This window comes from Pteropus vampyrus, unplaced genomic scaffold (genome assembly GCF_000151845.1).
Source record: "Pteropus vampyrus isolate Shadow unplaced genomic scaffold, Pvam_2.0 Scaffold818, whole genome shotgun sequence".
Taxonomy (NCBI): domain Eukaryota; kingdom Metazoa; phylum Chordata; class Mammalia; order Chiroptera; family Pteropodidae; genus Pteropus; species Pteropus vampyrus.
Genome location: NW_011889599.1, coordinates 734393 through 751875, shown reverse-complemented (window position 1 = coordinate 751875; position 17483 = coordinate 734393). Strand labels below are relative to the sequence as shown.

Below are 17483 nucleotides of genomic sequence, written 5' to 3'. Positions count from 1 at the left end.
ATATCTCATTTTCTATGTTTTATGTTTTTCTACTTGACACCAGAAACCCTGGGGGAAAATAACCCTCTGTGCATGCACCACCACCACTAACCTTAAATTTAATTACATTTAACAGTGATGCCTTTGAAAATAAGGTCTTCTGTTAGGCTGTTTCATACTGCAGTAGAAACTAAAATTATCAACATTATATTTAACATGCTTAGTTAACATCTGACTTTTCTCAGTAAAAATATAAAATGAAGAAGAAACATGTAAATCTATATTCATAAAGAAATAAACCTGCCATGATTTCACTTTCTTGCTTGCTTTGGACCACTAATTTGGACAAAGTTAGAACTGGCACAGCACAGATTAGACACTAACATCTTAACACCACAGCATCACAAACTGATCAGACCCTAGAAAGAGATGAAAAATTCACAATACATCCAAGGTCAAGAATGACATGGCACTGTAAAAAGGGTGTGTGGGGGGGGAAGGTTGGGAAAAAATATACCACTAACTGTATTTAGTTCAGTGGGAGAATAAAAAAGAACAGAGAACATAGGGTGGGAAAGACACTTGAGGCTCTAGGTTGTAATTTGCTCCTTCAAGCAAATTAAACTTCTAGTAACTCATCTATAAAGTGAGTTCATTAAACGAGATGATTTCTAAGGTCCATCTCAACTCCAGATCCTAGAAAAACAAGGAATCCAACATTTCAGACCTTTGTGAAGCCTAGGAAAAATATGAAATGCTAAAACACAGCAATGGTTTTAAACTATTCAGAATGAACATGAACTAAAAGGCATTATAAAAGATTAGAAAGAGGATTATGTTTTCTACATCCCTGCAACACAATTGACACCAAACAATAAAGCCTATGCTTCCTTGTAATAGCTATATTTCATTATCGAAGACACGACTGAGGTAACAAAAAGAAAAGTCCAAACTATCAGCTTTCAGTACTCCACATTCCCCTCTTTAATATGGCATTTTGCACTATATACATCAATGAAAATTTAAAACAAACAAAAAGAACTTTAGTCAAACTCCCCTTCCTCCTCCAGCTTTATTGGATAGTTTAAAATTACATTTCTATTTTCTAGGACTTCAGTTGCTTTTTCCATCTGACTTTAAAAAACTGATTACAGCAAATGAAACAGTTGTCTAAGTGATATAGTATACAAAAATAACATCTTGATTTTTGTGAAAATGCACTTCTCTGCAATTCCTGAATAGCTCCAAATTATGCTAACTCTGAGCATAGATGTTTACTCTGCATTTTAGATTTAGTCTTTGAAAAAAATGTGTTCTAAACTTTTGCCATCACCATCTGCTTATCCAGCATCAATGCTAGGAAGTTGTTCCTGTTTAGGCTTTTATCCCGATTTTTCTCGCATAGATATTAACACACGTTTGTCTTTTTATTTTGTTTACTCCCACTCAACTGTACGTTTTATGTATGGCCTGATATAGATGTTATTTAACAGCTACTGAGGTCAGATAATCCAAGGCCATTATTATGCTAAAATTAAAAGTTATTTATGGAAGCTCACAGACACTTCCAGAACTGGTTTTTACCTCCTACATGGGAACATATTCAAAAAACCCACAATGGGCTTACTGGTCTGACTCAGCTCTTCCCATTCATCAATCCCTATTCACCAGTGGCGTGGAAAGGGGGTTCTTTAACAAAGCATTATACATAACACCTCTACCAAACTAAACATAAACTTTTTTTTGTAGTTAAATGCAGAAAGTCGATTTTTTTTCCACCCCTTTCCTTCTTTTACACAGCAAGTAAAGCTCACTGGCCTGGGAGTAGCCTCTGTCTGCCAACCTTTGGCCAGTGAAGAGGATTCAGAGAAAATAATACAACCATCAATCAGAAAAAGGAGGGGCGACAAAGGAAAATAATTAAGCTGTGGCCTCAATCGTGCATTCCCGGGCAAGGTGCCCTGACTCGCCACAGCGGTAACAGTTGACTTCACTTGTCTTGCTGCAGTTGATGGCTACATGACCAGTTTCACCACACCTAAAGAAGAAATTAAAATAGTTTTTCACCATAGTGCTTAGAAAATATAAAAACTGTACTAAAGCAACAATCATTGCAGGACAAAAAGCAATGACAAGTGAAATCAATACATTTTTGTTCTCAAGACAGTCTTATTAACCTCCTAAAGAGCAAAAAGGAGGAATTATATAACAAAGCTACTCAGCAAAGCCGCAAAATTAAAATTTTCACCTTTACGGTATCAACCAACATCAAAACCAAAATACAAGCCAAGATGATATGTTATGCAAAATAACCCCTGAGATCTCACAGGGATGTACAAATCAAAACTTATAACATTCTTATTTTTAAAACATTAAAAATTCCCCAAGTTGTATAAGTTGCCACAAGCTATCATGGCAAAATACTAATGTACAGATAGATTGTTGGTCACAGCCAACTTTCACTGAATGTATTGATCCACGACATCCTTCCATTCATAGCTAATTCATCTCTAAAAGAATCTCTGCAATAAGCATTCCTCCAGCAACATTCTAGCAACTTACCTATAGCACTTCACCTTGGTGCAGTCTTTTTGAATGTGTCCAAATTCTCCACAAGAATAGCACTTCTGCTCATCCGCATGATCACAGTCACGAGCCAGATGGCCTGGTTTGCCACAGTTGTAACAGCATTGCTCTCGCTCTCTCTTGGGCTCCTTGCAGTCCTTGGCAATGTGGCCACCTCTACCGCAGTTATAGCAGGCTTCAACAATAAGAAAAAGAAGCAGACCAAGACTATAAAATCTTTATAAAACGTTACTATGTTTTTAAACCATACAATACAAAACCTCAAAAGTGGAAAATCTTTTCTAATGTTATGTTGCTGTGCTCACCTCTCCAAGTTCTAGAAGGATATGAAAAGTGTTAAATACTTACCATCCTCCTGAAGATCACAATCCTTGGCAAGATGACCAGACTCACCACAGCGATAACAGATGTCTGGAAGAGATGAAGAAACAAACTGGAAACCTATTTGGGACAGAAACAAAAATAATGTGGCTAATTAGGCAAGTCTTGATTCTAATGAATACTTGAGTACTTCAAAATTTTTAATTCGATAAAAATACCTCTATCTGAGGTAAAACCACCTCTGCCACGGCTTCTCATTCCACGACCACGGCCTCCACCAGTCGGGCATTCCCGGGCCCAGTGGCCAGATCGTCCACACTTGAAGCACTCATTGCTGCTCATGGCTACAGTCAGATCTTCAAAGTATTAAAAACAACATTTAACCACTTGAAATTACTTCTAGCTTTTAGTGTATTTTTTGGTAATTATTCTGGGGGGAAAAAAGCCAGCAAATATATCAGTTAGAAAAATAATCACGCAACTATTTGCTTAGGCATTATACACCTACTATAAAATATATTAAAAGTGAAAAACAAATTGTAAAACATTACATTTTTTCATACTATTTTTGATTGTTACAATTAAGATTACACATATATATATTAAAACACATGCTAATTCAATTATTGATGGGGTGCTGAAATCTATAGGGTATCAATAAACACCCATTATTAAACATAATTAGTAATACCTCACTCCAGGTCCAACTTAACAGACACATTTTCATGTTTATAAGCCAGTAAACTTTATTTTGAGCAACTAGAAGTCATTTACTGGTCAGAAAATGGGAATAATCCAAACCAAGAGAGCTGTAGTATAGATTCTGTGAGGGGTAGGGGAAGAAAAACAATTTCTTTCTGTAACCTTAGCACCTAACACAGTGCCTAGTTATATTGTAATGCTTGCCAAATGAGTCTTCAGAACAGCTGTGTTAACAGAAACGCAGGCTATAAATTTTATCTCTAGAGAGTACATTAAAAATATTAGAAAAACAACAGAGGCACGCCAAGGCACTAATACTATCTAATGCACTGGGACTATATATATTTTTTCTTCTATTTTCAATTTTCTATAATTTTACATTTAAAACACGGCTACTTGGAATTTCATAATAGACTCCTTTATTGGGTATTGTTTCAAAATAAAAGCAGAACTGCTATTAAAGCAAATGGATTTTATACTTTTTATGTAACAATCTAAAAATAAATAGGCTATTCCTAGAATGGAATGGAATGTTGCAGAACAAACTCCTAGTAAAGTGGCTTTTAAAAAACAAAATAGCTAAAAACAATGTAACCTTTATACTGCCAAACTTCATAGCTAGATATCTTAACCCTTAATTCTAGTGTCAAGCAATGATACACAAAGTTTTTTAAATACCCTCTCAGTGACAAGCATAAGCACTGTGATCTAGCAAAACATACTGTTTCAAGATAGTAGAATCACCCAAACCAATCACAGCACATGGTACAGTAAATGGTTCATCAAGTTGTAGAGAAATCTAGCAACCAAAAATTAAAGCTTCCATGGCCAAATACTCAAGAAAATTCAATACTTATCCTCTCTACAATCAAATTTAGGATATATTTTCAGAGGAATCTTTCTACCAACTCTTGACACTTGCCATATAAATATAATACAAAAATGGGAGGAGGGCACCTTATGGGATCCTTGTAGTTAGTGTGTTCAGATATATAATGCATGTTGCTAGTCAGAAGAAACCAGTCAATGAGATTAAAAATGTATTTTTGCAAAATTTGAGATTTGCTTTCTTATACTGGTGTTAGCATTCTAAATCATGTGACGTGCTGGTTTACACCAGAGAGATCAGTAAGGATAAAAAAATGAATGTCACATAAAACGATCACAGAAAAAAAAACACCTCATCCTCCCCACATTCCCATTTTCTTCATTTTGCATCTTCTCCAGTTTACAGTCAGAATAATTTGAGCACATTTAACTATTGCGCTCAGCAAGTTCTTTGCACAGAAATAATCACTTCCTTATACAAGGTAACCCAGGCAATTTGAAAAGTACTAGTATTTTAAAATTTAATACTTAAACAAGATACTATCTTTTAGAAAAGCTGACAATCCAACATTCAATATGCATTTCTAGAGCTAAAGAAATGATAGTTCCAGAAATCTCAAGATTGCTGCTTTAAAAGGATCTCGTTTATTTCATAATAGTAAAGTAGGAAGAAAATGTTACAATGAATCATCAGCTGTTTATCAGTGGGTTAGCAGTTAAAAATCTAAGTTTACTTTAAACTAGAAATACTATTTTTAAAAAATTCAGCTACTCTAGAACTGACTAACCTATATGTAGGTTTTTCATGAACTATTTCTCCATTTTGTCTTATCTCTATTCATGGGACCCAGATTCAAAGTGAACAGGGGAAAAAGAAATGACAGGAAAAGTACTATTTCTGGAAAGAAGTCAATTAGCTAAAATAACATTTTCAGGTTAAACATTAAACTCTATTTCCTCCTACTCTAACTGCTAATTGAAATTGGTTAAAAAGTATCATTTCTATAAGTACTACAAATTTAGGGAAAGCAGTTATTTCTCCATTTAGACTGCAATTAAACTATTCTGCAAAACAGACATGCACAGTTCAGTGATAAAGGCAGAAATATATACACTGAAACTAGTTTGTTTTGCATCAACAAATTTTAATCTCACATAATTTTGTTTACTGAAATAAATTAAGGTTTTTAAAAAAACTGCTAAATCTTAAAGGGAAAGGAAAACACTAATTTCATTAACATCCCAAAGACCATCATCAGTAGGGCACATACTTTTTAAAGGTCAGCCCAGTGGCCTCAGGTAATGTGTATGAAATCTGCCTTCCTCCCCTTTGGCCAAGTCAATCAGCTGGTCTATTTTCACCGAGTCCCTTGCAATAGAATTAGCTCTTTAGTAACAGTAAACCAACTGATTCCCACTAAGTTTGAGAGGCACGCTACTTATAGTAGGTACCCATTCTAACAGTCATGTTAAATCTTTAGAGAATTTCATGCTATTCCTTGGGGGAAATTAAAGGCAGTAAGTAACGTAAGACAAAGCTATATTTATGGCTTATGGCTCCATGATTCTCACTTGCCTGGAATTTTTCTGCACTGTCCTGCCTGCTGTCCCCTCCACTTGTCACAACCCTTGCCAACCTTCAAGGGCCAGCTCAAATGCCAACTCTATAAAAGAATCTGATTCCATCTCCTAGCCTGGAACTCTCCTTCCTATTAAGACCCAGGACACTTTGTTTATACATCTGATGGTTCTACCAGGTTTGCCTTTTATCATATTCCTTGAGAGCAGAGACCAAGTAATGCACCTTTGAATCATCATAACACCCATATGATTATCCTTTTAGTAGTAGTTATATAACTCAGTATTTTAACTGCAATGAAATAGTTTTTAGACCCAAATCGAATCTAAATACTGAAAATAAAACTCCTAATTCTTGCTAACACAAGAGTTAATGCACCATTAAAATAACAAAAGATCTACTACAATCATTCTAAATTCAAGAATATTTCGGATTATCTAATAAAATCTCCCCATGTAACTGAGAAATTTTTCACTCCAGGTGACTAAAAGTCAGGACCCCTAACTTGCTACCCAGGCTCTTCCTATTACTCCAAGAATTCACAATCAACTAGACCCCAGTAATATTTTATGGAATGCTACAAAACATATACACTAACTTAAAAGACAAAATATTGCATTTTCACTGTTGCAGGTAGGAGAACATATATTTTCTTCCTTTTGCTAAAAATCATTGTATCCTTACATGGTAAAAAGATTTGGAGACCACAGGTAAATCTGGGTCAACCATTTGCTGTGTGTTGCTTCAAACACTTGACCCCTTCTCTCCTGTCTTTATTTGCAAGGAAGGTGATAAAGTTGATCTGTACTGAGAATTGTTGCCAGGTGACTTGTGCTTAAGTAGACGCTCAATTTTAAAAACTGCAAGGGTTTACTGTCCTCTGCTTACATAGCTTCCTTTCCACCTTTCCCCCAATTAAGTTAGGCTGCTTAAAGGTAGATAAAACTCAGTCCAACATCTACATAGCAGGCTTAGAGTGGACTACTCTACTTACTGAATGAAATGAAGAGATAAGAAAATGCATGAATTCTAAAGGACTTCACATTCTCAACGGATATCAGATTACCTGTTTCCATTTCAATTTGTATGGACTGAATTTTCATGACACAAATCATACCTAAAGATGTGGTAGGAGCACATGGCATGCCAGGCAGCAGGAGTAAAGGCAGTCAAGATATCACGTGAAAAGACTAAAGATTCACTGTGAGAAGCCATGTATGCTAAACTAAGAGGTCTATTTTACAGTTTGCATTAATCTAGGCTTTAATGTTTAAATCCTGGAATTGGTACCAAAACACAAATGGTCATACTAATTTGTCTTCATTAATGTCAGTAAACTGTACCATGTTTTTGATGCTAAGAACAAAGCCAGTAAACAACTTAATTCTTAACAGTACATGGCCAAGACTACCGAGTTCCAATGAAAAAAAAAAGACCATAACTCACTCCATAAATACATTTAAAGTAAGTAGCAAAAGGCAAGTTGATGTGTGACAAAGTGAGATGGGAATCTGAATAGCTTTAACATTTTTTTAACACAGCTATATATATATTCACATTTGCCACATGTCTAGTTATTTTCCCCAAGCTTAGGGGTTATCCCTGACTCATCCACAGTTGACCTAATTGCATTTAGAACATAGTGGAACTTTTGCCATATGAATGTACTCATTCATTTTTATGCTCTAAGTCAGTTTAGTGTTCCAACATGGTATTGAAACGTTTCAAACTGCTGTTAAAATTAAATACATACTGGAAAGTTACATTGTGTGTTACCTGCACTCTGACCAGAATAATGGAGACCAGAGTACAATACTGGGAACAATTCTATGCTCTTAACCTAGTTCGTACATCTACTGTTATGACCTTGGTTACTTACATCTATTTCTGCCTGCCCTGATTACTCTGAAGTTTTAAATAATAGTTAAATATCACCTATGAATCGAAAATTAATATACTATTTATAATCCTTACAACCCTTCAAGTTATGTATTCTTGTTCCCATTTTACTGATCTGAGACCAAATGACTTACCCAAAGCCATATAACTGGCTCTAAGTCCTTTGCAGAGGCTTGTTAGGGTTAAATGGTAATAAAGTACACAAAAATGCTATTATCATAAGAGTACACCATCCACTCCCTACTTCAAAACTATATTATATAGCAAATAATTGTACAAAGCACATACATGTTAATTTGAATTTTAATACAAAAAGTACCTGTTCTATATTTCTCTTTAGATAAAACTAGAACTGATGTCTTTTTAAAAATCCACAGCCATAAATGAATTTATTCACAGTATGCTATCACACAGTTTTCCTGAATCTTAAGCCAAAGTAGGTGACTTAAGAATGTCACCACAGACCCAAAAACTGACAACCTAATTTCACTAAATACCCTCATTTGCAACTATGGAGCCAGTCTAGGTGATCACTGTACTATAGTCTCATACTCCTGATTAACAGAATCCAATGACTTACAACTTGAATTTTGGTGGCTCTCATTTTATTAGTCCAGCAGTTTTTTTTACAACATGAAAAAGATGAAGTTTACTGGAATTTCTCATAGCATGCCCTTACTGCAGCAACATCTGACACTGCCAGAATAGGAGTTGTCTTAAGTGAGACAGTACGGAAAAAGCATTCTCCATATAGTAGGCCAGGATGCCTTGGCATCAGTCTTCTGGCTCTTCACTACTGTCAGGAGACTAGGAAGAGGAAAGAAAACCAACAATTAAAAAAAAAAACAACCCCACCTCACTCCCTTCTACAGGGAAAAAAAGCAAAATCTCCCTTATGCTCAAGATAGGCCAAAACCAATCTTTCCAATTACAAGTGTGCCTCAGATATTGTTGGTTGTTTCAGAGCACCACAATAAAGTGAGTTCTAATCTTTTTGCTGGTGGAGGGTCTTGCCTTCAATTTGTAAAAAAACACAACATCTGTGAAGCACGATAAAGCAAAATGCCTTAAGTCGAATTGTGGTTCTATTGCTTTAAAGCACCTATTTGGTACCTTCCCATTTATGTACCACATATTTTTATTAGATTTTAAAAGATAAAAGAATCCAATCATACAATCATAAAACCATATTATAAAACCCATTTATAATACCTTAAAAAAAAAAGATAGCACTCTGCCTGTACCAGATGTTCAAATGCTGGTGTAATAATTGACCCTTTGTCTTCCACAGACTTGGCTCAAAATATTTGAGACTGCCTATGTGTGTAAAATACATTATCTCTCTTTTTTATCAATATGAAAAGGAATGTGGACCTTTGACTGTTAAAAAAACTTAAACAAGTTTTCTAATGTGACATGTATAAGTACAAAATAGTTTAAAAAAAAATAGTTGCCAGGAGTTGCAATTTGGAAAAAAATTAAGTCTTTAATCCAGCTCTTGGGAATCTAATAAATTATTCCTTTTACATTCCAATACACACAGAGCTCCTTGTAGACAAGAATCAGGCTCAACAAGCTAAAAAGAGCATGCACCTATGTATGTAGCACTTAGTGTTTGATAAAACCATGACTAGAGTGATTTTTTTTTTAGAAGCCTTTTAAAAGAGCTGCTTTGTGAGGAGAAGAAAGCCTAAGAGGTAGGAACTGCATATCACATATCTTTTTAAAACCCTCAAAACCTTGCAAATTTATGGTGCCTGAGGAAAAGTAACGAAGTTGCTAATTTAATTAAGGTTCTCAATGATGCAGGAATTAGCCGGTTATGTTTCACTCTAAAACTGTGAAACAATAGGAAAAGAGGAAAATCTACTTTTAAAAACTTGAAATTTGGGGCAAGACGAGAATGTAAAATAATCCTCCTTTATCTTAAAAATAAACAAAAAAATGAATCCAGACTCTTACATACTATCTGAAGTCACAATGAGCAATGTTTTCTTTTACAAAGACCCCCCCAAGACCAGATGTCACTTCCTTGGAAGTGCCCTGTGGCTGAGGCCATGTGGTTAACATGTGGCAACAAGCTAAAGCCTTACCCATAATAAAATCAACAAGCAAACCCAAATGTGGGGTACGATTCCTTTCTAAAATAGGTTTTCATGTTTGGAAAATCTGGATGAAGCCTGGCTAATTAACCTTCATGTCTCGTTTTTAGATCACACGGTGTTCGTTTTATCCAAGAAATGATGCAAAGGTACTGATGCTGTGCTTCTGGAAGTTTGACAAACTGTTTTTTTTTTTTTTTTCTGTTAATGGCATTCTTAAAAAGCTCCTCTAACTTAAATAGTGTTGATTCATGGAAAGCGAATCCTGTCACTTTTCGAGCTGTAATGTGAGACAAGCAACTTAGCACTTGACTAACGATAAAAATTCGAGAATCGGGAAGCTATCAAATACGGAAAGTATGAATTCCAAAGATTCTCAGGCCTTGCAGCCGGTGTCCTACCACTCTAAACTCAAGATCTTCTTCAAGGACCATTTTCTAAGGCCATAAGAACCTTTGGCACATTGCCCGCTAGGCCCACTACCGTAGCACATGGCCTGCATTAAGTACCCTAACACCAATCCTTTTACATCCCCACCAAGGGCTTTTTTCCACCACATGGCCTCCTTTCAATAAGTTACCGCCAAATCAACCCTCTGTCCCGCATTCCGCGACCCTCGAAGTCTCAGGGACTCGGTCCCAAGGGCGCACGGGCCAGGGCCTCACTTTCTGTAAGGCTGTGGCCTGGGGTGCGGCCTTGGCCCTGGGAGCGGCCCCGACGCGCGGCGGCCCAGCTTCCCAGGACGAAAGTAAGGGCAGGAGGGTCACTGGACTGCAGAAGTCCAGAAACTCCGGCCTGAGACAGCAGTGGCAGCCGAGTTTCCCGCCTGACGCAGCAGCGGAGAAGGCCAAAGTGCGGCCGCCATCACCGCCTCGCCGCTCCTTACTCTCTTCGTCCGCTTCGGAACAGGACCCGCAACACGGTTCCCCCTAGCTTTAGCCCCCACTCCCAGTCCTCACCTTCGGTGTCTGAACGGGCCCGAAGCGGCAGAGAAAATGACGCAGACCCAGGGAGAGACGCTCGCAAAGTAGCGGCTGTTTATTTTCAGGGTCCTGGCCTGCGCCACACGCGGGTCTGCACACGGCCCCAATGCGCTGCTGCGCACGGCTCTCCTCTGCCTCGCCCACGCGGCCAATCAGCGAATGGGTCTTGGACGTCCAATCAGAGCCGCAGGGCCCAGAGGTCCAATCAGAGTCACCCGCGGGGAGAGCCGCCAAGCGCAGGCGGCGCAGGGCGGAGCGGTGGCCACACGCGGGTCTGCACACGGCCCCAATGCGCTGCTGCGCACGGCTCTCCTCTGCCTCGCCCACGCGGCCAATCAGCGAATGGGTCTTGGACGTCCAATCAGAGCCGCAGGGCCCAGAGGTCCAATCAGAGTCACCCGCGGGGAGAGCCGCCAAGCGCAGGCGGCGCAGGGCGGGGCGGCGCGGCGCGGCGCGGCGCGGCCTGGAGCGCCGCAGTACTCATATACGCGCCGCGGCCTTTCCTGTTTGGGTTTCCAGCCCTTGGTGTTGTCTCCACTCAGTCCTTTCTCACTTATTACACACCCCGCCCGGAAGAAACCTGTCAGTCCCCGTCTTGGAGATCTCTCCCGCGGTGAAGTAGCTGTGATAAGCGTGGGGCCAGGAAAAATTCCTTCCCCTTCTTGGGCTCCGAAGATTGTCTTCCCCTAGACCTTTGACTTGGCGGCGCTTTTTAGAGCCAGGCCCTATACATTAGTTTAGGGGAAAGCCGCGGCTGTTAAGTCACGAAAGTGGCTGGGGCTTTAGGCCACGGGCCCTGAGATTTGTTTTGGTTTTTGTTTGAGCTGGGGCAGGGCTCAGAGGGCCTTGCTGCTTTCCAGGTCCCATATAGCCAGCCACCTCAAAGTAAAAGTGCCTGATAAGGGAAAAGGACCAGCCCAGGGGATCGTGTAAAGATGGTGGAAGAGTGACTGTGAGACTTCACCACCTCAACAAACTTTATGACTGGTTTAGCACATTTATGAATGACATTTCCTGCAACCTAAGGTATGGTGAGTGCCAGGAGAGCCATCTGGCCTAGACTATTAATTAGGGCTGGTCTTTAGATTTAGTATTTTCTCTAAAAGATTATATAGTTATAGATACTGTTCAAATGAAATCCATTTAAATTGTTCAGTGTAAACTAAAACTTAAAGAATTTTGTGTCCCATTTTGGAACAGCTTTTATTAGAAACAAAAAAAGAGTCCCCAGTCTCTTAGTTTTAAAAGGCTCTGAAATTACATACAAATTTAATATGCAGTTTAAAGTTAGTGTGCAACCCATGTTAGCTGGTATGTTCCAGCAATATACTTTTTATTCCTTTAATGACTAGCTTATTCTTTGAAAAGAAGTGCACAGATCTATTAACAGGTTAAACCTGAGATAAACAGTCCTTGTTTATGACATTAGTTCTGCTGATGGTTATGTAGACTTGAGCTATTTTTTTGCTCCTAGTTTCATCTCATTGAATCCTCTGGGTCTCATGGTTGTATGACTTTTGAAATCACGTTTCTGAGGAGGCAGTATAGCAGGGTGGTTAAAAGCACATATATTGAGAGTCAGGCATTAAACCTGGGTTCAAATCACAAGTGCTTATTTAGTCATTGTAAAGCTTTTAGCAGATTGTGCTCAGCATAGTGTTCAATAAGGGTAGCAATTATCAAAGAGTGAGTGGAGTATTTTAAAGAGCCATGGCTTTTTTTAACTTGTTAACTAAGACAATTTAAAGTAAAAATATTTTAAAATTCCATATGAAAAGGCCTCATTTCCAATAAGTGTGAATTGCCTAGCACTCTATGTGTTGAGCTGTAACATCTGAGTTACCAATAATGTAGCATTTTGTGTTTATATAATTTTATTACCACGAAGCTTACACAGCTTTATAGATTTCCCTCCCTGACTGATTAATCTTTATATCTTGAGGTAATCAGTGTAGTAATCGTAGACACTTTAGTAGTGATTTCTTAAGCCCTAAAAGTAAGTCAGTATGTGCCAAAGGTTCAGAAATAGCCAAAGTTATAACTAATGACTCACTGAATTGGTAAAAATTTATTGTGCACACACCAAAAAGACAATTTGCAAACAGGGAGCACTCAAACCAAAACATAGAATGAGGATCAGGTATATACCATTACAAAGCAGCTTATACAGTAAGAAAGTAGTACCTTCACAGTGATTGGTAATTAAACTAAGTTCATGACTGGTTTTGTCTGCTCAAGTAACCTTCAAGGCTGATCTCTATTTGCTTTTGACTTTAGCAAATGTAAGAGGCTAGGTAGGAAGTCCAGCTTAGGTGCATCCAATGTTTAATCTTAGTCAAGTATTGTGCTCAGCATTGCAGGGGTTACAAAGGTAACTAGTTAAAACACAGACCTTGCCCATGATATTGTAGGATGGAAAAGGATATAAGAAAGCATTAAGTGTCCTGAGAGAGGGCCAGCTAAAATGCTGTTATTCAGCATGATTCAGGATTCCTTAAAATGAGTACCAGTTGAATAGCAATACTTGCCAACTCAATTTCCTCTAAAGAGTCCAACCGCGTAGGGCACACCTTAGCTTTTGCTGTTAAAAGGAGATGATACGTTATATATTCTTCTAAACCTTTCCATGTCTTCTTCGCCAGCAGGAAAATACTCTCTGTGACTACTTACAACATATGCAACTAAGGTTGAGGAGAATAAATTGTTTCCACCTCTCCTGTCTGCTTCTGAAGAAGAAACATAGTTTACTAAGCTAAATCCTGAAATAGGCATCAGTTATACTAATAAATAGCTAATAGTTAATATAAAGCTTTTAAAATAATGCCTGGCATAATTTCCATTAAAATGTTATCCATTATGATTTGTTATTTATTATTAATTATTATTTATTGAGTGCTTACTATATGCCAGGTATTGTTTATAATCTCTTTATAAATTTTCACAAAACCTTTGTAAGTACTTTTATTATCTCTATGAGGAAACAGGTCCAGAGAATTTAACCTGTAAAAGGTCATGAGTGAATAAATGACAGGGCAGACTTTAAACAGAGGCTCTGTCCAAGTGCTTAAACACAAAGCTTCCAGCATCTCAGTAGTTATTGAGACCTACTCCTACAATTTCCGATTGACTCCTTAAAGTGACAGTGTAGGGAATGCTAACTGATGATAAGGAAGATATGAAACACTGACTTACTGAGCGTTCCTTCTGTTGGCTTTCTCCTATGTTACCTCAAATGGAAACGACCTCTACTTCTGCAAACTAACTGGTAAGAGAAAAACTTTATTGCAAGTAGTTTTAAAAGTTTCAAAGTAAAACCACCCATTCCTTTTTTCCTTAAAGGTCGATGCATTCATTTTTTTTTAAAGTAATTTCTTATCAAGCATCTACATTATTTTAACTATGAAAAAGGTAGGAATAGAAAAATAATATTGTGTTTAAATTGTTTCCAAATAGTATTTTACAAGATGTCTTAAATTCTTTGAGAGAGCATTATAAAGTGTAAAATTTAATCATGAAGCTCTCATAAGCTACTAAATAATTGATTTTTAAAGATTAAATTGAAAAATATTAAGTAATTGAGTAAATTAGAATCTATGATCAGGAAGAGTATTTAGCTTAATCTCAGAATATTTGGTATAATATCCTCATTTTAAATGAGAATAGACACCTATAGAGTTGCAGAGTTCCTACAAATCCCAAAAAGAACGGATGTTTTTAACATGAACTAAACCAGGTACCACCCACATATCATTAGGATCTGTTAGTTATGCTTGTAACCTGATTAATCCAATTAATTTCAGTGGTGGTACGAAAAGGAGAGCCCAAATTTAACACTATACATTTGTTCTGTGTGTCTCATGCCCTTTAGAAATTAACGCAAATGGCCATTCTAGTTTATAAATTAGTTACTTATGTATTTGGCAAGGATGAACCAATAATCAGTTTCTCAATCGTGAGAAATGTACTCAGACTTCAATATAAGAAATATTAACTCTAGACTAAATTTTTACACTGAAAAATATCTTTCAATTATCCATTGCAACTACAAAAGTGAACATTTGAACTTACAAGTGGCAATAGAATGACTATTAGGCAATTCAAATATTACAAATACAGCCAATGTTCCCTTTAATCCTCCTCACCCTAGTCCCACATCTTTCCTTTCCTCCTGATATCATAAAAATGGTGTATATCCTGCTGGTCTATTTTTTATAATATGCATATTATAAAATTATATATATATATATCAAACCATACATGAACAATGAAAAATTTTACATAGTGTCATATCTAGTTACTAATTTGTGATTCCTTACAAGAGCATAATATCTACAAAGCAAGGACTTTATTTAGTTTTGTCTGTTTTCTGCTGTATTTTCAGGTTCTACAATAGCTCCTTATACAGGATAGGCATTCACATTTTTTCTGAATAAATAAACAGCAATCTTTACCTTGCTTTTTAAATTTGATGTTGTGTTTCTGATATAATCTTATCTAATTCATCGTTTTCTCTGCTATGTATTATAAATAAACTATGTTTTATTTATCCATTTGCTATTGGAGGATATTTATGTTTAGCTATTATAGACAATGTTGTAATAAAACTCTTGAATACAGATCTCAGAACATGTAAGAGAGTCTCTCTAGAGAACACAAACCCAGAAGGAAAATGGTTGGGGCTATGAAGCATTGTGTGTATTTTATATTTCACTGGTTGCCTGACATATTACTCTCAAAAGTGGCCATACCACATTATACTCCCAGCAGCAGTGAATAAAGCCACCATGTTTCTGAAATATTTGCCAACATTTTATATCATGAGATTATTTAAATTTTTGCCAATTTGATGGGTAAAATATGGTGTCTCTTTTTTGTTTCTTTGTTTTTATTGAGATAATGGTATATCCACCTGTAGTTGGAAGAAATAATACTGAGATATCACATATATCCTTTACCCAATTACCCCCAATGGTAAAATCTTACACAAGTATAGTATAGGGCAGAATAGGTAAACACTATGCTGCTTCCTCCCAGAAGCACGTCAATGTTACAACTTATTTATGCACCAATCAACCTGGAGAACTATCTGGATAGTTAACTGAATAGAACTATAGCTAAGAATATGAAGAAGAAGCCACGTCGAGACCAGGTAAGAGGTGTAGAGACTCGAAACAAGCTGATCCTGTACCCATGTGTGATCGTTGAGAACCAGAAAGGACATCTCAGCTGCACAGTTCCTCCCTTGAGGGAGAGGTCCCAGCCCCATACCAGGCTCCCCAACCCAGGACTCCAGTGCCAGGAAGGGGGTCTCCATGGCATCTGGCTGTGAAAAGTAGTAAGGAGTTTGTCCCCGTGAGACAGAGTGCTGCTGGAAACCCAGGTGTCCTCTTAAAGGGCCCACACATAGACTCACTCTCACACAAATACCCCACGCTCCAGCAAAGGGACAGCACCTTGAAAGGCACCAGATACATTTGAGAGAAACTGAATTGAGTAGCTTCAGGGTAATGGCTGGAGGGAAAGCTGCCAATGAGCCTGTGTTGAGCCCACCTCCTACACAGCCTACAGGCACAAACAGGTACCAAATCTAAATCTGCATTAATTAGAGAAAATCATTTACCCCACCCTGGTGATTCCCTGAGACCCCATTAAACCGAAATTGCACACACTGTTCACTCAGTGGCTGTGACCCAAGGGCAGCCGTCTTCAGCCAAAGCTACAACCTTTCCCAAAAACTCTCCAAGATTTGCAGGCTCCAGGCACGCAATGGCTTGCCTCGATGATTCCTGTGGCTCCTGCAGAGTGGCTCCAGGCCTGGGCTGATGGCAGCCAGCCTCAAGTGGTACAGTGGCTTCTCTCAGAGCCTCTGGGCCCAGCACAGGCAGTAACCAATAGTGGGTCACTTTGTAGTACCTACCAGGTGGCCTAGGGTAGAGCATAGGAAGCAGCAGACCTTGGCCTGCACTGGAGCCCCTCCCAAAAAGCCTCAGAACCAAAAAAATAGACCAAAATAGAGCACCATCTAATTAGCTCCACAAATGGAACAGCCAAAAGGTAGTCACAGAAGGCACCAGAGACCTGCTCAGCAAATCATGTTCCATGGGATCAGCTCCCACTGTAGTTGTGGTCAGTGTTAACAGTCAGTCAGCCTCAGGGTCAATCCCACCCACTGACATTTCAACAAGAATCAATCCCACCTACTGACATTTCATCTACACACAATCCACACAAGGGAAAGTCCTGGAGCACTGGGATCAGGTGACCAGGGATATTGCACCACTGGGTCACACAGGACACCTACTATAGAAGACCACCCTACCAACACTGGGAGACATAGCAAATCTACCTATACATAGAAACAAACACAGAGAGGCAGCCAAAATGAAGAGACAAACATGTCTCAAATGAAAGAACAGGAGAAAACACAAGAAAAAGAACTAAACAAAATAGAGGCAAGCAATCTACTAGATACAGAATTTAAAACATTGGTTTAAATTATGCTTA

General features: G+C 38.1%; 1 protein-coding gene across 6 annotated transcripts; it reads right to left on the bottom strand.

Annotated features, from left to right (window-relative positions):
* Window positions 1-939: 939 nt before the first annotated feature.
* On the bottom strand, window positions 940-11126 carry CNBP (CCHC-type zinc finger nucleic acid binding protein). 6 transcript variants are annotated; one of them, XM_011385884.2, is made up of 5 exons: window positions 10956-11126; window positions 3105-3242; window positions 2914-3006; window positions 2542-2743; window positions 940-2017 (listed from the first exon to the last, which is right to left on the bottom strand). In XM_011385884.2, exons 2-5 carry the CDS (start codon window positions 3226-3228, stop codon window positions 1900-1902), a joined length of 537 nt encoding a protein of 178 aa, XP_011384186.1. In that variant the 5' UTR covers window positions 3229-3242; window positions 10956-11126; the 3' UTR covers window positions 940-1899. The 6 variants fall into 6 exon arrangements, with proteins under 6 accessions (XP_011384186.1, XP_011384188.1, XP_011384187.1 ...); XM_011385886.2 differs by having other exon boundaries at window positions 3126-3242; XM_011385885.2 differs by having other exon boundaries at window positions 2542-2740; window positions 10956-11125.
* Window positions 11127-17483: the final 6357 nt, after the last annotated feature.